Genomic DNA, 27,530 nt, shown 5'->3' on the forward strand with positions numbered 1-27,530 from the left:
AGTGTCTCTGATGTGTCTCCGGATTGTTTTTGAAGTTGCGCGTCTCGCGGCGCATTCATTTCGGTGCATGTTAGCAGTTAGCTTGTAGGTAGCATTGTCTGCACGAAAGGAGTAACATTAACCTATTGATTTGTGTGATGGTTCGCTAAAAGTTGACACTTTTTGATGCAAACATGGCACTTTCGATGGAAACGCAGCTCCAGAGCATCTTTGAGGATGTTGTGGTAATGTGCATCTTCATTAACTGGTTTTAAAGCTAACATTAGTTAGCATTTCAGACAATGTTAGCCTTTTCCATTTTATGTTGAATCATGAACCTGCTGTGCAAATGAATAATTCCCACACCATAGCTAGCTAACGTCATATAGCAAATGCTTTTAACGCTACAGTTAGTGTTACGTTATAGTTACGTCGTAGCTAACCGTAATTAAATGAATGTTCACTTCAGTTGAACAGTTGTTCAGACTTTCTGCATTGTGTAGCTATACAAGTAAGGTTAGTTAACGTTAATTGATCATTCATTGCTCTTGTGTATACTGAGGCAACAGAGCAGAGGTTTGTTATTATTGGGAACTATCATTATGAAAGACGTGGGAAGCTGTTAGTAAAAATTACAGAAGGTAGATACAAAATGAAAACATATTTTTCTCCCATATAATATTTTCTATTTTTTTTCTGCTCCTCTCCTTAGAAAACTGAGATGATAGAAGAGGCCTTTGCTGGGTAAGATGGCTTCAAACCCACTCCCCTGTTGTTTTGTTATTATGTGGTTAAAGCAGGTCTGACTAGTTGTATAAACGTTAAAAAAATAAATAGTAATACAAAAATACAAACTGTGTTGTATTTTAGGATGTTTATGGACACTCCAGAGGATGAGAGGACTAAACTGATCAGTTGTCTGGGAGCCTTCAGACAATACTGGGGGACACTACCACAGGTATCTAAACACACAGAGACAGACACATGCTTGCACATGAGATGTAGAATGATTGGCTGGATGTTTTCAATTCCCCGACTGTCTTTCTGCAGGAGTCCCATGAACAATGTGTGCAGTGGATAGTTCGGTTTATACACAGCCAGCACAGTCCCAAAAGGATCTCCTTTCTCCACGACTGTCTAGCAATGGCTGTGGAGACCAGTCTGTTACCGCCCAGGTACACACATGCACAAACGCACTCGTACACACTTAAGGCCTGCAGGAATTTACACTCTGGGGCTTGACATCATCTAATGTTATCTAATGTTATAATCATTTAGTGTTATTGATTTTTTTTTTTTGAGGCCACAATATGACTGTCAGCTTTTGCCTTAAGATATAATTTAAATAGATGAATCACCCTTATGGTTTATGATAATAATACCATAATTGAAAGTATTGCTTTTCATAATTTGTATGATACATGAAGCCTCATTAACATGTATCTATAGTTAATCTGTTTAAAGCTGTGACATAACACAAGCACATTGTGTGCAGTCTTATCTATTATGTCTATTATTTGTCTTAATCGTCCATCTAATGAATGTCTTTGTCTGTCTGAAGGATGGTGTGTGGCGCTCTGATAAGCTCGGACAGTTTAGAATGGGAGAGGACTCAGTTGTGGGCATTAACTTTCAAACTGATTCGCAAGATCATTGGAGGGGTGGACTACAAGGTCACACACACACACACACACACACACACACACACACACACACACACACACACACACACACACACACACACACACACACACACACACACACACAGCACAGCTCAGCTCAGACAATTCATCTACAATGTCTTCTTGTGATCTACAGTATGCTGACTCACTGAGATCTGGCCTCTGGCACATTTAGACATGTTTCAAGCTATTACAAGAGACTCAATGACGTTACCAGGCATCTTAAACATTAGCAAATGTTTTCATGTTAAGTGTGTGTGTTTCAGGGTGTTCGAGACCTGTTGAAAGCTGTACTGGATAAAATTCAAACCATTCCTACCACTGTCAGCTCAGCTATAGTCCAACAGCTTCTGGCTGCCAGAGAGGTATTTTCTGTCTGTCTTTAACTTATTAAATGCCATTATTTGTGATTTATCTTTCACTCTGATGGCTTGTTTGAAAATTGTGTGTATTCCAGGTGGTAGAGTATACCCTAGACAGAAATGCCTGCCTCCTGCCAGCCTACTTTGCCGTTACAGAAATCCGAAAACTGTATCCAGAGGGACAGCTATCACACTGGGTAAGTGTGAGTTTCTTGTTTGTGTGCAGCTATGTCATGTCTTATGTCCTATCTAACAAATATTTCTGTTTATCTCTCTTTCATTTGGTCTCTGTTTTTAGCTTCTAGGAAGTTTAATATCAGACTTTGTGGACAGTTTCAGACCCACAGCCAGAATCAACTCTATCTGTGGTAAGGAGTTCAAGTTTTCTGAGGGTTTTTTTTTGTTCTCAAGGGTTCTTGTTTTTGGCAAACTCTTCTTCTTGCTTTGCCGCTTGCAGTTTATATTGAACACTTTGTGATTAACTTAACACTGACTTGTATTCCTTAAGTGAAGTATATATTATTATATATATCTAATCTAATGTGCAGTGTGCCTGTTTAGTCATTCAATGTGCAATGTGTCCACAGGTCGGTGCAGCTTGTTACCAGTAGTGAATAACAGCGGGGCCATCTGTAACTCCTGGAAGTTAGACCCTACTACTCTGCGCTTCCCTCTGAGAGGCATGCTGCCGTTTGACAAGGTATCATATTAACATATGCACGTACACAACTATTTACACACACATACACAAACAAAACCAGTAACACAATGCATGTTTTTTTTGTATGTAGGACCTGTTTGAGCCACAGACAGGCTTGCTGCGCTATGTGTTAGAACAGCCATATTCAAGAGAAATGGTGTGCAACATGTTAGGACTCAACAAGCAGGTATGACCTTTTCTTCTACTTTTGCTCCGTTGCTTCTATATTATGCTCTCCACCTGCCCTTACTTTTCCTTTCCTTCTGACTCTCTTTATTGAACTCCCCTTACTTTATAATTTTTGCCACCTCACTCTTCCTTCTCCTACCTGTGCCTGCTGTTCCTTTTCCCTTGTTCTCCATGTTCATTCTTTCTCTTGTTCTTTTTCTCTTCAACCTCATCCTATTCTGCTCTTTCTGTTTGTTTTTACCTGTTTCTTCATATTCCTTTCTTTTTTGATTTCTTGTTTCTCCTCCTCACCCTTTTCTCTATTGACACCCGACTCCTCCCTTATTGCCCTGGTAACACAGCTATGTAAGACCATATGTTAAGCAAGCCAATGCTGTGTGCTTGACCCATAATGCACTGGTTAGTTTTCCCTGTTGGGTTCATGCAGTGTCAACTCAGCCCAGCTCATTGAGCACCATAGACACAGTTTGACCAGCTCTGTCTCAGATGGTTGCAGACAGAAAGCAATAATCAACACTGGCCAGAGCTCTGATTTTGATTTTTTTTTTTCTGCATATTTCGAATGTGAACAAATTACCCAGAATCCAGTTTGTTTGTTTGAATTGGCTGAGTTGATGCTAACTGTGCTGAACAGACCGTGAACAACCTATCTCCTTAGTCACCACTTTTCTCTCTCTCTCTCTCTCTCTCTTTCTCTCTCTCTGTCTCACTCTGTGTCTCCTTTTTCCCTCTCTGTTTCTTTCTCCTTTTTTCTTTGTTTCTCTCTCTCTTGTCCTCTGGTTGTGTGTTGTGTTTGTCTGTCTCTCTGCCATGCGCTCTCTAGACTCTGAACATTGCCCAGGTATGTCGTTGTTCCTCTTCCTGGTCAACTGACCTACCAACTAACCAGCCCATTGGACGCTTAGCTTTTATAGGCACGCTGATGTTGTATAAATGGGAAACAGGACAACAACAAAAAAGAAACTTGAGATGGAGTGAAGAGAAATGCTACAGAGCTTGAGATGGTCACAGCAGGGCTTCATAGAGATACTGTATACGGTAGAAAGAGACCGATGTGGCCAAATAAATACTGGGCAGTCAGACAAGCAGGTACATCAAATATGCAGCAGCAGGATGATTGATGTGTATGGTGCATTAACCACGGATGGCTTGTTCATTTAATAGGATTGTGTGCAAGGTCAATTGTTTTTAATAACATCAGTTTGCTGCATGTGCTGCCTAATCTGCTTTTAATACTGCAGAATAAGTGCACAATACAATAACATGGGTTGATTAAAGCCACAGATGGCCAATATGTTCTGTTAATATCCAGTAGCTGTATATTAGACAATATTCTAGGCAAAACAAGTAATCTCTCCCAAAATAGAATTCCTGGATTATTATAATAGTGCAGGCTTTTATAAAGGAAAATAAGCCATTACTAACTGGTCCCCATTAATGTTCAAAGAGAGGGAATAGTAAGTCAGCTGTCAGTTGATGTCGTACCACTTAGATTTATACTCTGTAATGTTTTTGCAATATTGGAATTTGTCTTTATGTTAATGTTTAACATTCTCATTTTATCATCTATTTTATATAGCTCATTCCCTATATTCTTATGTACTGTATATTTGCCGTGCTGCGGTCCATGCCCAATTTCCATACATTGATCATTTAAGATTTTATTTTACAGCCCTGGATTGTCCTTAATGTCAATTTAGCCAAGTGACACTCATCATACCGTTTTTTTTCCAGACTGAGACCCATCTAGATTCTCTGGACTGTAGTTTTTGTCATCAGAAAACAGTGTATTTAGTCTCAGCCATGTCTGTTGTTCCAGTGCATAGTCTGACAATAATATTTCTGATTCAAACCCTGCTGTTGACATTTCAAGTCCTGCTGCACTGCATGTATGAATGTAGTCTTGCCTGTCGTTAGCGAGGTCCTCTCGTCTCTGACCTTATGCTGCTTTCTGTTGTGCTGACCTGGGCAGAACGACTCTATTTAGACTAAACCATGGTCTTGACTCATACCGCAATATAGTTTCTTATGCTTTGAAACTCAAGTGCACTGCAATAGCCAATAATCACAGGAAGACCAGCTCTACTACTATTTCGTTATCAGTGGATTTATTTTTTAGGTAGGCATTTGGAGTTGGTGGAATGAGTTTCTTATTGTCATGTCTTCTTCTTCCAGTGTGAATTAACTTTTGACACTTTGATGCTGCAGTACATTAGTGAACCTTATTCCTATGCAACTTGTACCATCCTGTCATATAATTGCATTTGCGAAAAATAATAAAGGGTTCTTAAATTAGTGGCTTACAATTGGTAACGTTCATGCTCTGCTAACTTTACTTTTCATTCCTTTATAAATGTATCCATTCTCCAAAGAGTACCGCTTGTCTTTCCAGGTTAGAGATGGAGTGATACGTGATTTGTATTTACAAAGTTCACTTGGATAGCAGCGTAAACATTTAAATTGCATTTGCACAGGCAGCTTCAAAATAGAAGACATGGCAAAGTGGATTATGAAGCTAAACACTCCTTAGGCTAATTTGTAGTTTTTTGATCAGTGTTTTGCCCAGGTCGGCTGATGAGTGAATCTGATTGGCTGTCTGAGTGGATGAGTGAACTCTGACCTGTGTTGTGTGCTTTTCATTGGTTGATGCGTGGTTGACTTTTGTTTGTTTTTCTCCAGTTTGTACCTGCGTATGTAGTTTTACATTACGTGATTAATGGTACTGAGCTGCTCATTTATTTTAAACTAGACTTTTATATGCCGATCACTAAATGATCAAAATGATTGAAGTGGTCCTAAATAGAAAGCTCTCCTTTTTCAGAGAATAATTTTAAAAGGTTGACAAAATGACTCCAGTTTAAATTAGTTGCTATTATATTTCCTTAAAACATGTTATTGTTTTCAGCTCCTCTGATAATTGGGTTACATAATTTAGTAATAATTTAGATAAAATCTACAGAAACAACTACTAAGAGCCGTATTTCAAGCCGCGATGGTCAGCCATTCATTTAGCAAAAAGTATGACGCTTCAAAACACAGTCTGAAATGATCTCTCAGTGGCAGATAAGTGACATCTTTACTTGTTTAACGGTTGATAACCAGTGGTGATCACTATCGGTGGCAGATAAAACACTCATTTTGGGAAAAAATGTCTTTGAGACTAAGAGACAGACTTTAAAATTGATTTGCTCTAGATACACATCAGTTTGCCATTGGTTGAGTTGGTATGTTTGTAGGGGAGGTGGATTATAGACCAGCCACTGGTATGGTTTTACTGTTGCTAGGACACTGGATTTGGGATGTAGCTAGGTAAGCCATTGGTCTGATTTATTTGTACAGTAGACAGAAGATATGAATGTGGATCCTTCTCTCTTTTTCTTTGTTTTTCTCTTGCTCGCTGTGTGTGTGTGTGTGTGTGCGTGTGTGCGCGTGTGCGTGTGGCAGAGGAAGAGAAGTGATGGTCAGCCTCACAGCTCCTCTTCTTCTTCCCAATCTCCCCACCTTCCCAAACCTGTTAGCCTGCATGCAGGAACATTTTGCACAGTTTGGTGTTTAGTGCTGTGCTGCTGTGTCCTATTGTGCTGCGCTGTGCTGTGCTGTGCTGTGCTGTGTGGTTTAGTTCCTTGCTATGTTGTGTCCCAGTAGTGTGAAAAAAGCTCTGTTACGTAAGTCCTACAGTGGTAGCCACTGCAGATATCCACCCTCCTTCTGTCTGTCTGGTGGGACAGTTAAGTTTCCCACCCTGGGTTAATAGGGACATTTTATTGGTAGTTTTTAATTTTTCCAAGTCTTTGAAAAATGTCAAGACCAGTGTCTTGCTTTGGCATTAAATTATGTCTGTAATGTCAGGGACTATGAAGGTTTTCATGCAACTCCACAACAATGAAGGTTTGTGGATAATGCTTCAATCCATTATTGGTTTAATGGTGCCATGTCTACACAGTTATCCGCATGGTACGCCAACTCTAGCTTATGCAGAAGAGTCCACTTGGCCCACGTTTGAACACGCACCTTGTGCTTCTACTATTTGGCCTGAAGTCAGCATTTGTACTGTTAAGTAGAAACTGTGCAGTTAACCATTTACCGATTGGGGCTTAAAGATTTGGTAAACCTGCCATCCCGTCACGATTCGCCACCCTGTCTCCCCCTCTCTCCGTTCTCTCCCCTCAGCCATTTTTCTGACTTTCTCTTGATTCCCTTCCCTCCGTCCCTCTTTTTCCCCCTCTTTCATCAAAAGTCCCCTTCACATATGGAAGTCTCAACATTGTTGGTTCAGATACCCCAATTCACATATTATGCAGTTCTATATGTAAAATTTTCTTACAGGATATGATCATCCCAGAAAAACAGTAATACTTGCACAAAGACTTCTGCTCAGCCCAGTCTTAGTTTTGTTAATGTTATATGTTTGGATTAACAGCATTTACATTATTTTGATTTAATTTCTTAATTTCTTACTTTCTTTATTTATATGGGCAACGGACATTAATCAATATGTAAGTGTGGCAGTGTTAGCCAGCCAGCTAATTACCAACTGCAGTCCTAAAACCAGTTACCTTCTCGTAATGTCCATGTTTATATTTACTTTGGATTAGCTTGGTAGTTCAGTGCTAATTGGCTGCCATTTGTTTAGCCTCAAATATCATAACTACCCACAAGCACACAAACCTTTTTGTGATTGTCCTCACTTCACGTAAAACCTTCATGTAAAATTGTTGCAACCTTTTGCGTGCACTGGAGCTGAAGCAAAAGATTTGACAAAAATCTTTCTAGGTCCAGATTACAACTTGGCAAATTACTGGAGCTATGTGGACAACTAAGTATAGCCCCTGTTCCTACATAATAACATCACAGGAAAATTACCACAATATATTTGGATAAAGGTAAATATGGAAAAGGGGCCACAGGAAGGTTTACCCAGCTGACAGAGGCAGGAAGGAGATGCCGTCCTGCATAAAAGGGATGGGAAAAGGTTTTATAAGTCAATTTCCAACGATTGTTGGAGAACCTAATAACATTAAAACGTTTATGTGAAGTAATTTAACGATGTTCTCTCCCTCCCTCTGTTTGTCTTTCTTCTCCCCACCTTCACCCCTTTTCTTTTTCTGTCTCTTTCTGTCCTTGGACGTCTTTCCCTCCCTTTCTCTGTTTAACTTCCTCGCTCTCCTGCCCACTACTTTCTTTATCCTTTAACACACCCGTCCTCCCCCATCAGCATAAGCAGCGTTGCCCAGTGCTGGAGGAGCAGCTGGTGGATCTCGTGGTGTACGCTATGGAGCGCTCCGAGACCGAAGAACACTTTGACGCTGACGTCGGAGGAACTAGCCAGTTGCTGTGGCAGCACCTGTCCTCCCAGCTCATCTTCTTTGTGTTGTTTCAGTTTGCAAGCTTCCCTCACATGGTGCTGTCATTACATCAAAAGGTAAGAGGAGGGAGGTGGCTGAGGAGGAGAGTTAACCATCCTGATAATGGGTAATTGGATTTTGGCTTGATTTGATCTGGTTTATTGGTAATATTCTTACATATATATTTATAAAAGAAAACCTATTAGACTTTGTCAGGGAAAACATGTTTTTGTCAGAAAGCAAACAAGTAAAAAAAAATAAATAAATCACATACTTTAGCTCAAGATGCAAAAATCGATCAATTATAAGGAGTAAGCCAGTATCAGCTCGTTGGTCTTTGTGGCTCCTAAGAAATGTAGGTAAAAACTATTTGAAGCATCATTAACAAGGCACAAAGCATTTAAGAGTGGGTGTTTAAATGATTAAACAGGTATGAACTGATGTGACCCTTGTTGAGTTTCTCTCTCTCTCTCTCTCTCTCTCTCTCTCTCTCTCTCTCTCTCTCTCTCTCTCTCTCTCTAGCTTGCAGGTAGAGGTCTCATTAAAGGGAGAGACCACCTGATGTGGGTTTTGCTGCAATTCATATCAGGAAGTATTCAGAAGAACGCTTTAGCTGACTTCCTGCCCGTCATGAAGCTCTTTGACCTGCTTTACCCAGAAAAAGAGGTACACACCTGCCAAGAAATGATTTTGGTTTACTACGATCATTATTACTTGTGCCCATTTGAGAGTTTTTATTAGCTGTAGTGCTGTAGGAGTAGTAGTAGAAGTTTTGCTAAGAGTAGAAGTGGTAGTGGTAGTGACCCACTTGATAGGCAGTACCATCAGATTAATCCGTGTTTTCTCTCCCACTCCAGTGCATTCCAGTTCCAGACATTAACAAACCCCAGTCCACTCATTCCTTTGCGATGACCTGCATTTGGATCCACCTGAACCGCAAAGCTCAGAACGACAACTCCAAACTACAAATACCCATACCACACTCTCTGAAACTACACCATGAGTGAGCATCTTTAAAAATACTGGAGACTGAAATATGTACTTTACATGAATACATACCTTAAGTGTACACTAAAACAGTGTACCCAGTCATGAATAAAACCCAAGCAAACATACAACATGTTTCTGCTCCCCTCCCTCCTGTTTGTTAGGTTTCTCCAGCAGTCGCTGCGTAGCAAGACTCTTGGCATGTCCGACTACAAGATAGCCCTGCTGTGTAACGCCTACAGCACCAACTCCGAGTGCTTCACTCTGCCGATGGGCGTCCTGGTAGAGACTATCTATGGAAACGGATCTATGAGGATCAACCTACCTGGCATCAACTGCATGGCGTCAGGGTCTGTCACCCCGCTGCCCATGAACCTGCTGGATTCACTTACAGTGCATGCAAAGATGAGGTACGGGAAAACAAAGGATGTACAGATAAAAAAAATTTATATAGATAGACAATTAATTATATAGAGAGCTACTCATTTAATTATATAGTGAGCCAAACAATTAATGATATATAGAGCTACACACTTAATTATACAGAGAGCTTCACAGATCATTTAAAAAAAAAAATGCATTTAACGGTCTCTTTGCTTGTCTGCTTCCAGTCTGATCCACAGTATTGCCACACGGGTAATAAAGTTGGCCCATGCCAAATCCAGCATCGCCCTGGCCCCAGCACTGGTAGAAACATACAGCAGACTGTTGGTCTACATGGAGATCGAGTCATTGGGCATCAAAGGATTCATCAGTGAGTTAAAGAAACATTTTCATCACTGTGTTGAAAAGTTAACTGCAGATGCAGAAAGCACAACATGTAATTTGCATACCACTATGTTCCCTGAAGAAAAAATATTTTTTTAAATTTGTATGCATGTTCTAACTCTTCCAGCATGTCCTAGTCTGATTTATATTCAATCATCACTGCTTGTCCACTGGGTTGCATTTTGAGAAGACTGGCTCAGAACATTGTGTTCAACATGAATGTCTCTTCAGGCCAGTTGACGCATGTTGAACAATGTGAAACTTTCTGTCTGTTCAGGCCAGTTGCTGCCTAACGTTTTTAAGTCTCATGCGTGGGGAATCCTTCACACATTATTGGAGATGTTCAGCTACAGGATGCACCACATTCAGCCACACTACAGAGTCCAGCTACTGAGTCATCTGCACAGTCTGGCTGCTGTGCCCCAGACCAACCAGAACCAGCTTCATCTATGGTAATGTGATCATATATTCAACACATTTACTATAACTCACTACAAGGTTACTGATACTATCGCTACTATTACTACTAAAGGTAAAGTCGGCACATCAGTTAAATGCTCAAAAAAAATAGGCCTGATCCTGCACTATTAAATATTTTTTCTGAACATTTAACTGTTGTGTGGACTTTACCTTATTTACTTTTTTGTCCTGCACGAGCAACTACATGGATGTGCACAACATTGTCTTTTTTTTGAACCAGTTATATATGAACATTACAATATAATTTACAAACCTATGCGTCACAACATTATTTACTGCAAAGATATTGTATAACATTGTACATGTTTTGTTTTTATTGTGCCTACCTCCACTGAAGGTATTTAAAAGACACAAGGATGATCATCAGGAGTGTAATGGTCTCTCTCTCGTCGTCTGTCTTGCTGTCTTTGTGTCTCTGTCCCCAGTGTTGAGAGCACAGCTCTGCGGTTGATCACAGCCTTGGGGAGTTCAGAGGTGCAGCCCCAGTTCACTCGCTTCCTCAACGACCCAAAGACAGTTCTGTCAGCTGAGTCTGAAGAGCTGAACCGAGCCTTAATCCTCACTCTGGCCAGAGCCACACACGTCACAGGTAGCACTCACTCTGCATTTACTTCTTTAGATCTTTCTTTTCTTGTTGTCCCTGTTGTCTTCTTTTTTTTCCCTTCTTTTCTCATTAATTACCTGTAAATTTAAATTGTTCCCATATCTTAATTATAAACGTTTTAAGTTGCCTGCTTTGTGTCTGTGTGTAGATTTTTTCACAGGGTCCGACTCCATCCATGGGACTTGGTGTAAAGACATCCTCCAGACCATCATGAACTTCACGCCTCATAACTGGGCCTCACACACACTGTCCTGCTTCCCTGCTCCACTACAGGTGCACTATGGTCACCTAGTAATGAATGACACTGACAAATTCATTTTGATTTCCTCTTAAATCATACGCATTAATCCCACCTCTCTCTTCCTCTCAGGCGTTCTTCAAACAGAACAATGTTCCTCAGGAGTCTCGATTCAACCTGAAGAAGAACGTTGAAGAGGAGTACAGGAAATGGAAGTCCATGGCCAACGAGAATGACATCATTACCCACTTCTCCATGCAGGGCTCACCCCCACTCTTCCTCTGTCTGCTGTGGAAGATGCTGCTGGAGACGGACCACATTAACCAGATAGGCTTCAGGTTTGGTGTCATTATTTTGTCTACAGATATACTTTCACAGAATCCACACACACACACGTATTTAATATATACAGTCAAAAGCGCACACATTGTACATACAGAGCATATATAAATATACTTTCTGATGTTTTATTTTTGAACACCTGTAAGTAATTAGGGTTGATACTGATCAACAGAAAAACGTTAAATTAAAACCAAATCTCTGTAAATGGACTTAAATTAATTACAAATACATAGCACATTCCAAGTTCCCACCACTTCATTTTTTTACATGTGTTACATTCAGTGTCACTGACACCGTAGAGTGTGTTTTTATGAAGCATGTTGTGGTAATGATGCATCTCACCACTGATGTCCGGCAGTCTGTATACTAATTGGGGCGAGGGGGGGTACATCTGTGGCTAATTGATCCAGTGGGAGTATACAGTGTTGCTTCCGGATGATGATCTAACTGCAGCCTAATTTTGTGTCTCTCAGGGTCTTAGAGCGCATCGGGGCTCGTGCACTGGTGGCTCATGTGCGAACGTTTGCAGACTTCCTTGTCTATGAGTTCTCAACATCAGCCGGCGGGCAGCAGCTCAACAAGTGCATTGAAATACTCAACGACATGGTCTGGAAGTACAACATAGTCACCCTGGACAGACTCATCCTGTGTCTGGTGAGGAGGAACTTGCATTTAGAGAAATATGTATACTATATGACAAGCTCTCTGTGTCTCACTTCTCTTCTCCTGTGCGTCCAGGCGATGCGTAGCCATGAGGGCAACGAGGCTCAGGTTTGCTACTTCATAATCCAGCTGCTGCTGCTGAAGCCCAACGACTTCAGGAACCGCGTCAATGATTTTGTCAAGGAGAACGCTCCTGAGCACTGGCTGCAGAGTGACTGGCACAACAAGCACATGAGCTACCACAAGGTACACAAAAACTCACTTGTGTTTTGTTTTTTTCTTCTTCTTTTTTCAGAAAATAAAATGTAATGTTACGTCCTTACCACAGAAGATCCATCTGATTCGGACAACACCTCAGCATAAACAGGGAAATGTAGACCGAAACCCAGGTCTGAAGTCAACAATGTTTGTTGTTCCTTCACCAGAAATACCCAGAGAAGCTGTACTTTGAGGGACTTGCAGACCAAGTCAACCCTCCCATGCAACTCCAGTCTCAGTACCTGCCCATCTATTTTGGCAACGTGTGCCTGCGCTTCCTGCCCGTCTTTGACATCGTCATTCACCGCTTCCTGGAGCTTCTTCCTGTCTCCAAGTCTCTGGAAACGCTGCTGGACCATCTGGGAGGGCTGTACAAGTTCCATGGTGAGTATGGTTGTCTTATGTAATGTGTGGATGAAAGAGGTTTGGAATGAGGAAATAGAGCAACAGCAATAAACCAAATGGATGAAAAGAGGAAGAAGGGCCTGGGATGTGAATGTAATGTCGGCCATTGTTTGTGCACACTGATGTGTTTACTGCTGTGTTTGTGTGCAGACCGCCCAGTCACATACCTGTACAACACACTTCACTACTATGAGCGACATCTGAGAGACAGAACCAATCTGAAGAGAAAACTGGTGCATGCCATCATGTCTTCACTGAAGGTAGGCAGAGGGAGATGAAGGAAGAAAAACGCACACACACTTAAGACAATACCTCATTATGTAACAACTGTGGGGTGTATCATTTATTAAAACCATATATCTGTGTGGCATGTGATCAGTACTGGTTGGTTCTCATTTTATATGTGTAACTGTTTTTCATTTTTATTGGCACCAGTTATATTTCCAGTGTTTTTTCTTTTTATAGGACAACCGTACCCCAGGATGGTGCCTTAGTGAAACCTATCTGAAGTTTGGCATGAACCCCAGAGAGGACAACGTGTGGATCCCTGATGACACCTACTACTGCAAGCTGATTGGACGCCTGGTGGACAATATCCTTCATTTATCTCCCCCCTTGGTGGTAGATTGAGCCATAAATGTAAAAAAATAGATCTATTTTTATATATTGTTTTATCTCATTGTTTTATATCTATAGATGGATCTGTCACATGCTCTCTCTAACTGATCCTAATACTGGCTAATAAAAAGTCATGGGCCTCTGGGGTACCTAAATAATACATTTTACCTTACTGCCTATACTTCTAGTGTCCCTTAATGCCTCTTTGCTTTAAACAGACAGCTAGTACTTTTACATCTGTAGTTAATTTTATCTGGGCTCATTTGATTGCAGTCAATGTAGCTGTTGCAACAGAGAAAACAAGAAGTAGTAGGAAGTGGCTGGAGTGTGTCATGGTTTAGTAGCCAGAGTATAAGCATGTAATTCAAACACATCACACATTGATGCCCCTGTTAAACCTTGTTTGCTCCTCCAGTGAATTTTAGCCTCCTTAACTCTCTCTCACCCATGGCTGGCAAGTCACCTGGTCCCTTCCCAAACTGCGACTGGAGGTTCAACGAGTTTCCCAACCCTGCGGCCCACGCCCTGCACGTCACCTGCGTAGAGCTGATGGCTTTGGCCGTGCCGGGAAAAGATGTTGGCAACGCTCTGCTCAATGTTGTGTTGAAGAGGTACAACAGACTTCAGACAGTTAATGGCTCAAATTGCTTTATTGCAATAAAGGTTATTTTTCCCATTTTGATAGCAGTGTGTCATACTAATGTTATGTGTTCTGGTGAAATAAGAGTTTGATGTGAATTATTGACCATGTTTTCTTTCAACCTTTTAGCCAACCTCTGGTCCCCAGAGAGAACATCACAGCTTGGATGAATGCAATTGGACTTGTGATAACCGCACTTCCTGTAAGAAAACACTCTCACAAAAGATCATCACAGTCCTCAACTATTAGATGAATTCATTGATCACATTGATCTTCCACCGTGACCACCTGTCTCCGTCTCCCCTCTTCCAGGAGCCCTACTGGATCGTTCTCCACGACCGCATCGTGTCTGTGATGGGTTCTCCGGCACTGACATCAGAGACAGAGTGGGCAGGTTATCCCTTCGCCTTGCTGGACTTCACAGCCTGCCACCAGAGCTACAGCGAAATGAACTGCAGCTACGTGCTAGCATTAGCGCACGCAGTGTGGCATCACTCATCCATCGGACAGCTGTCTCTGATTCCCAAGTAACGAAGTCTTCCTCCCTTTTTTTTTTTCACTCCCACCCTCTCATCCTTCTGTTTGCTCTTCAGCACACATAGAATTTGTGTGTGTGTGTGTGTGTGTGTGTGTGTGTGTGTGTGTGTGTGTGTGTGTGTGTGTGTGTGTGTGTGTGTGTGTGTGTGTGTGTGTGTGTGTGTGTGTGTGTGTGTGTGTGTGTGTGTGTGTGTGTGTGTGTGTGTGTGTGTGTAGATTCCTGTCAGAGACACTGAAGCCCGTCGTCCAGACAGAGTTCCAGTTACTCTACGTGTATCACCTGGTGGGGCCGTTCCTGCAGCGCTTCCAGCAAGAGAGGACACGATGCATGTTGGAGGTACACACAAACGTTTAACCATAGATGACAAGTGTAATTATTATGATTAAATCACAAAGGCTGCACAATAATGTTACTTTTAACTTACCTTATGTAAGTAAGGTCATGTTTTCGGTTTAAGGTCAAGTATTGGGCTTAGTTTGTCCATTTGATTGTTTGTCCCTCAGCAGGATTACGAAATAAAAACACGGCCCGATTTTCATTAAACTTGGTAGAAGGGTGTAGCATGGGCAAGGAAGAACCCATTAAACTTTGCAGCGAATCCAAATTACGGGGCTGATACAAATTATAATTTTGAAAAACACACACATACAGTATACAGTCACCATGCAAGATAGGGCATTTGTGCTGCATTCATGTGGTGTCTGAATAATCTGAAAATGTAGGTCCCGACTGGGGAAATTCACGTCAGCGCCCCCTCAAGTCGAAATGTTAACATTGCGAGATGGGGCATGCCTTGAGTGCCCTTCTAGTTTTTTTTTTTTTTTTTTTTTTTAATGTATCCTTGTGTTTCAGATTGGCGTGGCCTTCTATGAGATGCTCCAGGCGGTGGACCAACACTGCCAACATCTCAGCTACATGGACCCAATCTGTGACTTCCTCTATCACATCAAATACATGTACACTGGAGACAGCGTGAAGGAGCAGGTGACAATGTGTCTCCTATTAAAATGGAAAATTAACCGTAAATTTGACCAAACATTTCAAAATTTAGACACTAACAAGTTAATACAATAAAATAAACTGATGAGACGGTTTTGTTTTCATCTTCCATTTTTAGCTTGAATCTGTCACCTCCTGTGCAGCAAGACAAGCTGGCTCCCCAGCCGTGTCCAGACCTCCTGACACCACAGTTAATTAAAGATGAAACTGTAGCTCCACTTGGGCTTTAGGCTTGGGCATGTGTATTTAAATGGACTTTAAGTAATTAATTTAATAGACAAAGCTGCCGTTCAACACTGACAAGTCTTAACTCAAGCTATGTGTGTTGTATTTTGGGTGATGCAATTCAAAACAAGAGAGGTTACATAATGAATGGGATACGTATTGACCTGGTAATTACTGTACTGTAATTATACCACTGCTTCAGGAAATTAACTGTAGAGGTCAGTTTAAATCAAAATCAGAATCATGCATTTAGTAGATTTTCTTAAACGGTTTCTTTCTCTACCTTACTTTTACTCTTTTTTTTTGTAGTTATCAATACATTGCTGCCCAACTACATTTGTGTATACACATCTGTTCTTCACTTTCTCTCGGTTTCTCTTTCTCCAGGTGGAGAAAATCATCATGACCTTACGTCCGGCCATGAAGCTGCGACTGCGCTTCATCACACACAGCAGCAAGATCGAGACTTCATCAGCAGCTGCCACCGTTGCCTCCACTTCCTCCTCCTCCACCCCTCAGCCCCCCACCTCCTCACTGTCTTCGTCCTCTGCCGTCGCCTCCCCCTCCTCCGCACAGCACGCGCACACACCTATATAGGTAAACACAGTTACAATTCTGACAATGGACTTTCACACACATCTAAAATTTTGCTTAAAGTAAGGGGATAAAAATGTTTATTATTGTACTTTTATAACAAGAAACCTGGAGAGCTGATTGTATTCCCCCACCCTTCATAAGTGCATAAAAACATCCTATTTCCAAAATTTTAATTTTTCAAAAGTGAAAAACCCCAGCTGGTTTCCTGTCTAGGAAACTCTCAGAATGAATCACTTTGACAGAATTCAGAGGTACTGATTTTGAGAGTATCTCAGAAGTGAAGAATCTCAAGCAAAAAACTAATATGCCCCTCTCTGTATTTGCTGCATTAAGGAGGGTCACGAGGACACAATATTTCTTGTTAAGATTATGGCATCTTTTGTATTTTTCTCTTTGTAGTCAATTTTTTATATTGTACATTTTTAGTTCATTAAAAATGTTTTGGTAATATGGGTTCAGCCTTTTATTGATGCTTCTGTCTACCACTTTCCATCACCTGATTTCATATATTGTCTGCGCAGCCTTTGTCATTCCATGTTAGCATTTTACAAAGCCGAAATGAACGATCGATTATTTGCAAAGAAAATCATTGACTCAGGAGTGCTTAGACTGTACAATTTTGCTCGAGCAGCCACCACTGTAGCAGCAAGAATCATGAGCAAAGAAAATCAAGAGCAAAGAAAAGCCAACCATGTTATCGATCGATAGATAGATAGATAGATAGATAGATAGATAGATAGATAGATAGATCTTTAACGTGGTTGTCTTTTCTTTGCTCATGTCATTTCAAAATGCTATTTTGTTTGTGTTGTCCTGGACTCGTAACTTTAGCTGTTCAGCCTACCCTTATCTCTCACACTGTGGAGAACCTTTTCTTTAGGCGATTCGCGCTCCGACAGATCTGATCTCTGAGAACACTGAGCTAAGCTCTGTGTCATACAGATGATAATAGAACAACATAGCCTGACACCAGTAGGGGGAGTCCAACATTTACATTTCCCTTCAGTGTACTTTTTATGACTGGAGCACAGAGCGAGAGACATTGACCCTACTTGGCCCCATTCGATTGGTTTCCTGTCTTTCTGCCTGAGGGATATATCTCTAAAACATGAACAGATATCCATCAAATTTGGTGGAACGCGGAGCTTTGAGCCAAGAACACTTAGGTGTTTGACTCTGGGATTTTTGCCATTTGACAATTGGCAATAAAACTAATAGTGAGAGAAGGATCTGAATCCAAAACCTGGGGGTATATTCATTGGGAAGTAAATCAAATATAATTAGAATGGTGCCTGTGTTTCAACAGCAAGCTGGACAATTGAGGCATTGATGAGGTTATTCAATCTCATTCTGCCAGTTAGAATTCAAAACTGCTTATTTTTCTAAAACCAGTTGGAGTGTCAGATGTCTAGAATAAATTAGACTGTACAATTTTGCTCGAGCAGCCACCACTGTAGCAGCAAGAATCATGGTTTGTATTTTGCAACAAAGACAAAAAAATGCTGTTTAAGTAGTCATTTCATTCCAGAGTACCTGAAGAGCAGGGTTTTACTCATGGATGGGTTAACATTTTACTGCCCTGCAGTTTATAGTTCTTTATAGTCTGTATAGTCGGTCAGTGATGTTGGGTTCTGTGAGCTAAATGCTGTTGCCTAACAGGTTACATGTTTACAATTTTTACCATCACATCTACTAATTAGCACCAAACATGACATAATTGGTCAAATCCAAATAGAAAAAAGTACTGTACATATAGAAGTTGTGGGAGGATCAAATTTAGCTTAGCATTTCCAGCACAGCCAAATGGGAGCGCAGCCTATAACCACACAGCAATGATGTCACACATATTGACGCACTAACTTGGTCACTGCAGCAATGAGAGTAGTTAAACCACTGGAGGTCAGCAATTTTGGACTGGTGAAGTGTTGCTCTTTAAAGCAGCTATAGTCAATATTTTCATAATAATGTACCAATGTAAAAAGGGTCGCACCAAACAGCAGACAGACACAGTTAGCGACTGGCGCTGGTAAAAAAAATAGTGGAGCATTTCGCAGCTAAAGAGCCAGTTGGTGTAGACCAAAAAAGTAAATGTTGGACTTATATTTGCCAGATGACCAAAAACACTAACCTGACACGCCAGATGGTTTGTTAACATAGAACCATCTGTGAAGCTGTTATTGCAAACTGTTTGGAAAAGGGAAGACAAAAAATATACCTGGCGTGGCAGGTGATTGGATGAACCATATCATGTTCGCCATTGTCGTTTTAATTGAACAGTCGCGGCCGTCACACACACCTAAACCATGCCGGCAGCTCCTCACTGGCCACTGATTGGTTCGGTTCACTGCTGTTCGGACACAAACTCATTACCTGAAGCCTGACGAGATGGATTTTCGTGCGATATATAATATCACGAGAGAAATGATAATTTTGCTCCACAACTGCTAGATGTGTAAATATGTAGTGGTTTACCATATCAACTTTAATGGGTGATAATATGTGTCAGTGTTGCCAAAAAATTGCCATCAAATCATAAAAGTATAAATTTAGGGGAGAGGCCCTAAAAAAGTTAAAGGCTGCTCACTCTGTGTTCTCTGACGGTGACAAGTCAAAGTTAAGAGTAAATCCTAAATTGGATCTGCTAGACTGGCCGACATAGTTAGGTTTAGGCATGCAGAGTTGTGATTGGTTAGAGTTAGGGTACAGCAATTGAATCCTGATGAAACTCTACGTAGAAGAAAAAACAATAAGGTTAAGACAGATGATCAGTCATTCCTACTTATCCACTCTCAATTACATTACATCTTCAGGGTCAGTTTTAACTGAATTACATGAACATTATGCAAGCTGTTATTAACATTAGAGGCCTGAACATCTCGTGATTTCCATTGTGATGACAGTGCAAATTTAACTCTTAGTCGTCCTTGCTTGTGGCTTTAAAAGGAGAGCAGCTTCATGTAAAGAAATATTGATTTTAGTTTACAGGACATGGAGCTTAATTTCATTATTCCTCTTCATTAAATATTCATACTAGGTCAACCGTGACTTGATCACATCACAACTAATGCTATGTACTCTGGGCATTTATCCCTTTCTGCGTGTGAGTCATTGCACGCTATCTCTATAAGGCCCAGCAGAGATGTAGGCCATCTTATGTGCTGCTGGGCCCTTGGCTCACCCACTAAACTGTGGCCCTAAATGTGATGTGGCAACATGTAGGCCTGTGGGATGCGCATACACAGGGAGAATTCATATCACAGCACGGTCGAGTGAAGCTGTCATTCAATGTGTGTTTTGCTTTCAACTCCGCTGGCGTTGTGGGACAGACAGACCGACATCTATATCTATCTAAATCATCATCATCCTAATACTAAACTACATTCACAGATAGAGAAAATGTTTGGTGAGCTGAATGAACACACCTGGCGTCATTCATTACACACAACGACTCAAAATTGAAGACACTTGTTGCTAATGCTGTGACCACATGTATAAAAGCAAGTTCAGAGTGCACAGTTTGCTGAAGATTCCAAACAAACAATGGATGAAGGCAGAGTCAGGGGAAGAGGAATTTGAGTCAGAGGAGGGAGAAGAGCTGGCCATGGAAGAAGAGGAGCAGGCCAACGAGGAAGAGGAGTTAAAATCAGAGGAGGAAGAGGAGCAGGCCAACAAGGGAGAGGAGGAGGCCAACAAGGGAGAGGAGAAGGTCCAGGAGGGAGAGCAAGACAACCTCGCACCATCATTACGGACGAGATGCGAGCAACAGTCATTGACCAGGTCATTGTCCATGGCATGACAATGGCTGAAGCAGGACTGAGTAGGTTCACCACAGGTATTCTACTCTATTGCTTTCTTTGTCACAATACAATTTTACAAGCCTGTGAAAGTAGTCTATTGGTTTCAAATCAGTTGTTACTGTATTGTAAAACATGTCAATTGACAACACGTTTCTTTCTTTAGAGTTGAAAGAATGCCACATAGAGGTGGGAGGGTTGCCATATTTACAGCGGCACAAGAAACCCTCATTGTGGATATGGTTCATGAGAACAACCTCATCAGACTCCAGGAGATCAGAGACAAAGTCATTGCCGATGTCAACTTTGAGAGCATTGATTATGTCAGCTTGGCCACAATAGACAGAGTTCTCTGGCGCCAAAAGATGCGGATGAAACAGGTCTATAGGGTTCCCTTTGAGCGCAACTCTGCGCGACACAAAGACCTACGTTACGAGTATGTGCAAGTAAGTATGCATCCATGTTCACAGTACAGTTAGTGGACATACGGTGTTGCTCAGTGGCCTACATTACTTCTGGACAATACTGTGCTACCTGATTGTTGTTCTGAACACCTGTGCACTTTCAATTCAATTTTATTTATAGTATCAAATCATAACAGAGTTATCTCAAGATACTTTACAGATAGAGTAGGTCTAGACGACACTCTACAATTTACAAAGCCCCAACAATTACAGTAATTCCCTCAAGAGCAAGCATTATAAATGGCTATTGCGACAGTGGCGAGGAAAAACTCCCTCTTGGATTGACTTTAAAATCCTTCTCCTGACCTAAAAAGCCCTAAATGGTCAAGCACCATCCTATCTAGAACAGTTCTTAGTACCTTATTGTCCCACTAGAGCACTACGCTCCCAGAATGCAGAGTTACTTGTGGTTCCTAGGGTCTCTAAAAGTAGCTACCAGGCTCCTTTCCTGTGGAACCAGCTCCCAGTCTGGGTTCGGGGGGCAGACACAGTCACCACATTTAAGAGTAAACTGAAAACTCTCCTCTTCGATAAAGCTTATAGTTAAGGAGTGAGGAGTTGTAGCGTCCACCTAACCCGGCCCACCTGCTTCTCTTCGTAGTCATCTGATTTATTTATCATATAATCAATAATATAGTGAGAGTAGAGGGAGGCAGGCCAGTACAGCCCGACACGGCAGGGGAGAGTTCAAGCCCGATCCGGCACCTCTCTCTAAGCTAACCTGCATCTCTTAGTTATGCTATTATAATTCTAGACTACCGGGGAAGCTCCTTCCTTCCTATGACACACTGAGCTGCTCTCTCATCAATGTTTTCATTTGTTTCCTTTTGTATGCATCCTGTCCCAGAACTGCTTGTCTCCCCTCCCGTTTACTCCCCTGCAATGCCCGGCTGCGTCCTGCTGCGTCCACTGCATCCACCCGTGCTCTGCAGTGCCACGTTATATCCCGCAACGCCCTGCTGTGATGTTTATATGCACAGAGTAGTCAGGATCTGGAATAGGAGACTGCACTACTCAGTATGACACGATGTGCCCTGCTATGACATGAACTACAATGACTACCTTTGAAGTCACTGTTCCATTATCTTTAATGTGACTATTATTTGCCACTGTTCATCACACCCCCAACTGGCCCCGTCAGACACCGCCTAACAAGAGTCTGGGTCTGCCGAGGTTTCTTCCTGGAAGGGAGTTTTTCCTCGCCACTGTCGCAATAGCCACTGCTAATGCTTGCTCTTGAGGGAATTACTGTAATTTTTGGGGCTTTGGAAATTGTAGAGTGTCGTCTAGACCTACTCTATCTGTAAAGTGTCTCGAGATAACTCGGTTATGATTTGATACTATAAATAAAATTTAATTGAATATCGAAAAAAGTCATAGTATTGTATGTCGAAAAAAGTGATATTATGTTGCATAAACTGATAAAAAGTCATATTATAGCATGTTAAAAATAGTAATAGTAAAGCAGGTCAACAAAAAGTCATAAAAGTCATAGTATAATGTCAAAAAAAGTTATAAAAAAGTCAGTATAGTATAGTACAGGCCAAAAGTTTGGACACACCTTCTCATTCAATGTGTTTCCTTTTTATTTTCATGACTATTTACATTGTAGAGTCTCACTGAAGGCATCAAAACTATGAATGAACACATATGGAATTATGTACTTAACAAAACAGTGTGAAATAACTGAGAACATGTCTTATATTCTAGTTTCTTCAAAGTAGCCACCCTTTGCTCTGATTACTGCTTTGCACACTCTTGGCATTCTCTTGAGCTTCAAGAGGTAGTCACCTGAAATGGTTTTCTAACCGTCTTGAAGGAGTTCCCAGAGATGCTTAGCACTTGTTGGCTCTTTTTCCTTCACTCTGCGGTCCATCTCACCCCAAACCATCTTGATTGGGTTCAGGTCCGGTGACTGTGGAGGCCAGGTCATCTGGCGCAGCACTCCATCACTCTACTTCTTAGTCAAATAGCCCTTACACAGCCTGGAGGTGTGTTTGGGGTCATTGTCCTGTAATAAATAAATGATGGTCCAACTAAACGCAAACCGGATGGGATGGCATGTCGCTGCAGGATGCTGTGGTAGCCATGCTGGTTCAGTAGGCCTTCAATTTGGAATAAATCCCCAACAGTGTCCCCAGCAAAGCACCCCGACACCATCACACCTCGTCCTCCATGCTTCATGGTGGGAACCAGGCATGTAGAATCCATCCGTTCACCTTTTCTGTGTCGCAAAAAGACACGGCGGTCCTTGTGTTTCTTGGCCCAAACAAATCTCTTCTGCTTGTTACCTCTCCTTAGCAGTGGTTTCCTAGCAGCTACTTGACCATGAAGGCCTGATTCACGCAGCGCAGACTCCTCTTAACAGTTATTCTAGAGATGTGTCTGCTGCTAGAACTCTGTGTGGCATTAATCTGGTCTCTAATCTGAGCTGCTGTTAACTTGCGATTTCTGAGGCTGGTGACTCGGATGAACTTATCCTCAGCAGCAGAGGTGACTCTTGGTCTTCCTTTCCTGGGGCGGTCCTCATGTGAGCCAGTTTCGTTGTAGCGCTTGATGGTTTATGTGACTGCACTTGGGGACACATTCAAAGTGTTTCAAAATTTTGAATGAGAAGGTGTGTCCAAACTTTTGGGCTGTACTGTATATTGATAAAAGTCACAGTATAGTATGTAGAAAAAAAGTGATTAAAAAGTCATAGTTCAGTATGTTGAAAAAAGTGATAAAAAAAAGTGATATTATAGTATGTCATAGAAATCCTGGAAACTCATGCAAACTCCTGAGCCCAGACTGGGGATTGAACAAAGTGTCAGAGTCTGCATTGTCTATTTACTTCTGTGCTAACCCCTGAGCCACCGTGCCACCAAATAACATGGGTTGAAACAGTCATAGTATGTCGAAAAAGTTATTATAAAGTCAGAGTATATTATGTTGAAAAAAAGTGATAAAAAGTGATAGTACAGTAAGTCGAAAAAAGTCATAGTATGTGAAAAAAAAAAAATCATATTATATCGAAAAAGTGATAAAAAAAAAGTAATAGTATGTCAAAAAAAAATAAGTCCGTACAGTATGTCGAAAAAGTCAGTTTAATATGTCGAAAAAAGTGATAAAAAGTTGTAGTATAGTATGTCAAAAAAGTCATAGTATAGTATGTAAAAAAAAAAAAAAAGTGAGAAAAAAAAAAGATCTGTTCATGTCGAAAGCCTTTATTTTATAATCCTTCATCAGAATGCTCTGAAAATGCACAGGGACATTAAATGATGTGTATACTATCACTCTGGGGTGAAAAGAGTCTGGCTAAGCTGGAGGTTTGGTTTCTAGAGCAGCCTGAATAAGACTTAGAATATGGCTTTAATTAGCAGCCTGAAAAAGAGTTGGCTTTTGGTTTCTTTAATTTTAAAATCCTTCAGCCTGAAAATAAGGACATTAAGGGATGTGAATACCCTGGGGTGAAATCAGTTTAAGCTGGAGGTTTGGTTTCTAGATCAGCCTGAACAAGACTTGAAATGGCATTTACCAGCCAAAAAGTTGGACAGTTGACATTTAAGCCTTTAATTTTAAAATCCTTCATCAGAATACTCCGAAAATGCCCAAGGACATTAAGGGATGTGTATACTTTCACCCTGGGGTAAAATCAGTCTGGCTAAGCTGGAGGTTTGGTTTCTAGAACAGCCTGAACAAGACTTACAATATGGCATCAATTACCAGCCTGAAAAAGGATGTGTATGTGTATGGTTTCTATGGAATTTCAATATGGCTTTAATTAGCAGCCTGCAGTTGAATAAGACATTTAATCCTTTATTTTTAAAATCCTTCATGGCGAAAATTTAGGGATTAGCAGCCTGGCTAATATGGAAAAGAGCAGTTGAATAAACTTACAATAGCTTTAATTTGCAGCCTGAATGACTTACAATTTAATTTCTTTTATTTTTAAAATCCTTCATCAGAATGCTCCACAAACGCACAGGGACATTAAGGGATGTGTATACTATCACCCTGGGTTGAAATCAGTCTGGCTACGATGGAGGTTTGGTTTTTAGAGCAGCCTGAAATAGAGTTACAATATGGCTTTAAATAGCAGCCTCAAACAGAGTTGAAATATAGCTTTAAATGGACATTTAAGCCTTTATTTTTTAAATCCTTCATCAGAATGCTCCGACAATGCACAGGGACATTAAGGAATGTGTATACTATCACTCTGGGGTGAAATGAGTCTGGCTAATATGGAGGTTTGGTTTCTAGAGCAGCCTGAATAAGACTTACAATATGGCTTTAATTAGCAGCCTGAAAAAGAGTTGAAATATAGCTTTAAGTGGACATTTAAGCCTTTAATTTTAAAATCCTTCATCAGAATGCTCCGAAAATGCACAGGGACATTAATGGATGTGTATGCTATCACCCTGGGGTGAAATCAGTCTGGCAAGAAAACAAGTCATAGTATAAAGCCATTAAAAAGTCATAGTATAATACGTTGAAAAAAGTTATAAAAAAAGTCAGTGTATGTTGAAAAAGTCATAGTTTTCGATGTTGAAGAAATTTATGAAATATTCCTAGTATAGTATGTGGAAAAAAGTGATCTAAATGTCAGTATGGTATGTTGAAAAAAGTGGTAAAAAAAAGTTAGTATAGTATTGTGAAAAAAATTCATGAGAGTCAAATGCATTTCCTGCAGAAAATGCTTGGGAATGTTGAAAAGCTAAATTGCTAAAGTTAAACTGGATTGCTGGCATAAGGGTTAGGGTTAAAAAAGGGTTCAGTCAAAGGGTTGAAAAAAAGCAATAAAATAGTCAAAGTATAGTATATCAAAAAAAGTGATTAAAAATTCATAGTACATTAAAGCTGCGAGCAGCGATGGACGGGCCCTCGCGCCTCTCCGCACGTCGCGGTTACTGGCGGACGCCGCTCCTTGCGACCGTTCAGTCGCTTGCCACTTAGACACCACAACCAATGAAAAGGGAACTCCTTGGCGAGTTCAATGATACCATGATACCTCACACAGGACTCTACGTCATACGGTTCATCAGCTGTGAAAGGGGGCGGGCCAAACCATTACCAATGAATAAGGACGTCTCTGCTGAGTTCAATGATATCTCACACAAGGGTCTACATCAAACGGGTCATTAGTTATAAAAGGGGGCGTGGCTAAATCATAGGGGGCGGGCCAAACCAACACCAATTAAAAAAGGAACTCTCTGTTGAGTTCATTGATACCTCACACAAAGGTCAACCTTAAATGGTTCAAATGTTATGAAAGGGGGCGTGGCTTAATCTTAGGGGGCGGGTCAAACCATCACCGATGAAGAAGAAGTCTGTGCGGAGTTCAATGACACCTCACACAAGGGTATACCTTAAACTTAAAATTTAATGGCGGGCCTGAGTAAGTGGGCGTGGTCATATTATGGGGGGCGGCTCAGTATCACATGTAGACCACACATTCTGAGTTTCATGCAAATCGGATGATGTTTGTCATATAAGGCGCATTTCATGTTGCCAGCAGGGGGCGCTATGACCAAAAGTCAATTTTGGCCTGTAGCTGTCCTCAGGCCTGGACCCTTGTCAATCGTGAGAAATTTCGGTCAGATACGACAACGTACACTCAAGTTACAACAACTTCTTTGTTCATCGCTAAACACTCAAAATGGCCGCCACGCCACGCCCACACCGTCTGACAAAAAGTTTTTCTTTTAATCACTTTTCATCGTTAAGGTGTTGGGATGGTACAGACCAAGTTTGAAGTCCATCGGATGAAATCTGTAGGAGGAGTTCGTTAAAGTATAGCACCTTGACTTTTAGACCTACTTCCTTTTGCCACTAGAGGGCGCTATGACTTTAAGTAAATATCGGCCTTCATTTGTCCTCAGGGTTGGACTCTTATGAATCCTGAAAAGTTTCGAGGTAATCGGACAATGTCCACTCGAGTTACACCCACTTCCTGTTTTGGCGGCGAAACGCACAAAATGGCCGCCCCACCACGGCCACGCCCTATGACGAAAAGTTTTTCTTTTAACAACTTTTCATCTTTGACACCTTAAGATGGCACAGACCGAGTTTGAAGTTGATCGGATGAAATCTCTAGGAGGAGTCGTTAAAGTGCGACATGTGGAAATGGCCAAAATCGCACTAATTTCGAACTTTGAAATCAAAATGGCGGACTTCCTGTTAGGTTTAGGGTATGGCTCTAATGAAGTTTTTTGTACATCTTGACATGTTACATATGTGTACCAAGTTTCGTGAGTCTATGTTAAATGCACTGCAGGGGCTCAATTTTCTTAACTTTCTAGGGGGCGCTAGCAAGCCATTTTTGTGCACCTATTCCCGAAACCCTTAAAATACGTAAATTTTCACCAGACTTGATGCAACCGCCAAATTGGTGAGTTTTTGAATATATTAAGCCCCTCAAAAAGCCAATTCATTTGATGGGAAAAAAATAATAGAAAGAAAGAAAGAAAGAAAGAAAGAAAAAGAAACAATAATTCCTTCAGTTTCAATAGGGCCTTCGCCGCTGTCGGCGCTCGGGCCCTAATTATATTGAAAAAAGTGATAAACTGTCATAGTATAGTATACAGAAAAAAAGTAATAGTATAGTATACAGAAAAAATAAACAAGTCAGTACAATATGTCAAAAAAAGTGATAAAAAGTCATAGTATAGTAT

The 27,530-nt window shown here is 41.0% G+C and overlaps 1 protein-coding gene and 1 long non-coding RNA gene across 2 annotated transcripts in view; one reads left to right on the forward strand and one right to left on the reverse strand.

Moving 5' to 3' along the window:
- Window positions 1–17,067, forward strand: med23 (mediator complex subunit 23). Its single transcript, XM_028604939.1, has 30 exons — window positions 1–224; window positions 692–723; window positions 850–937; window positions 1,030–1,154; window positions 1,541–1,652; window positions 1,928–2,026; window positions 2,119–2,220; window positions 2,322–2,391; window positions 2,611–2,723; window positions 2,815–2,910; window positions 8,128–8,334; window positions 8,780–8,923; window positions 9,115–9,260; window positions 9,409–9,654; window positions 9,856–9,998; window positions 10,290–10,464; window positions 10,918–11,081; window positions 11,245–11,369; window positions 11,467–11,672; window positions 12,150–12,330; window positions 12,415–12,585; window positions 12,765–12,981; window positions 13,153–13,262; window positions 13,468–13,594; window positions 14,066–14,231; window positions 14,390–14,462; window positions 14,573–14,787; window positions 15,014–15,134; window positions 15,651–15,782; window positions 16,410–17,067. The coding sequence occupies exons 1-30, from the start codon at window positions 174–176 to the stop codon at window positions 16,617–16,619; spliced, it is 4,167 nt and encodes a 1,388-aa protein (XP_028460740.1). The 5' UTR covers window positions 1–173; the 3' UTR covers window positions 16,620–17,067.
- LOC114573047 (uncharacterized) overlaps window positions 16,229–27,530 on the reverse strand; it is a 23,785-nt gene continuing 12,483 nt past the window's right edge. Inside the window, exon 3 of the long non-coding RNA XR_003694856.1 lies at window positions 16,229–16,611. This is a non-coding gene — a long non-coding RNA (uncharacterized LOC114573047). The remainder of the gene's footprint in view (window positions 16,612–27,530) is intronic.

Source organism: Perca flavescens, chromosome 18 (genome assembly GCF_004354835.1).
Source record: "Perca flavescens isolate YP-PL-M2 chromosome 18, PFLA_1.0, whole genome shotgun sequence".
In the NCBI taxonomy this organism is placed as follows: domain Eukaryota; kingdom Metazoa; phylum Chordata; class Actinopteri; order Perciformes; family Percidae; genus Perca; species Perca flavescens.

Bases quoted from the DNA above. Each gene is read 5' to 3' on its own strand.
- med23 (XM_028604939.1), top strand. From the start codon at position 174: ATGGCACTTTCGATGGAAACGCAGCTCCAGAGCATCTTTGAGGATGTT. The intron at 1,155-1,540 runs GTACACACATGC...GTCTGTCTGAAG, and splicing joins ACCAGTCTGTTACCGCCCAG to GATGGTGTGTGGCGCTCTGA. The intron at 10,465-10,917 runs GTAATGTGATCA...CTCTGTCCCCAG, and splicing joins CAGAACCAGCTTCATCTATG to TGTTGAGAGCACAGCTCTGC.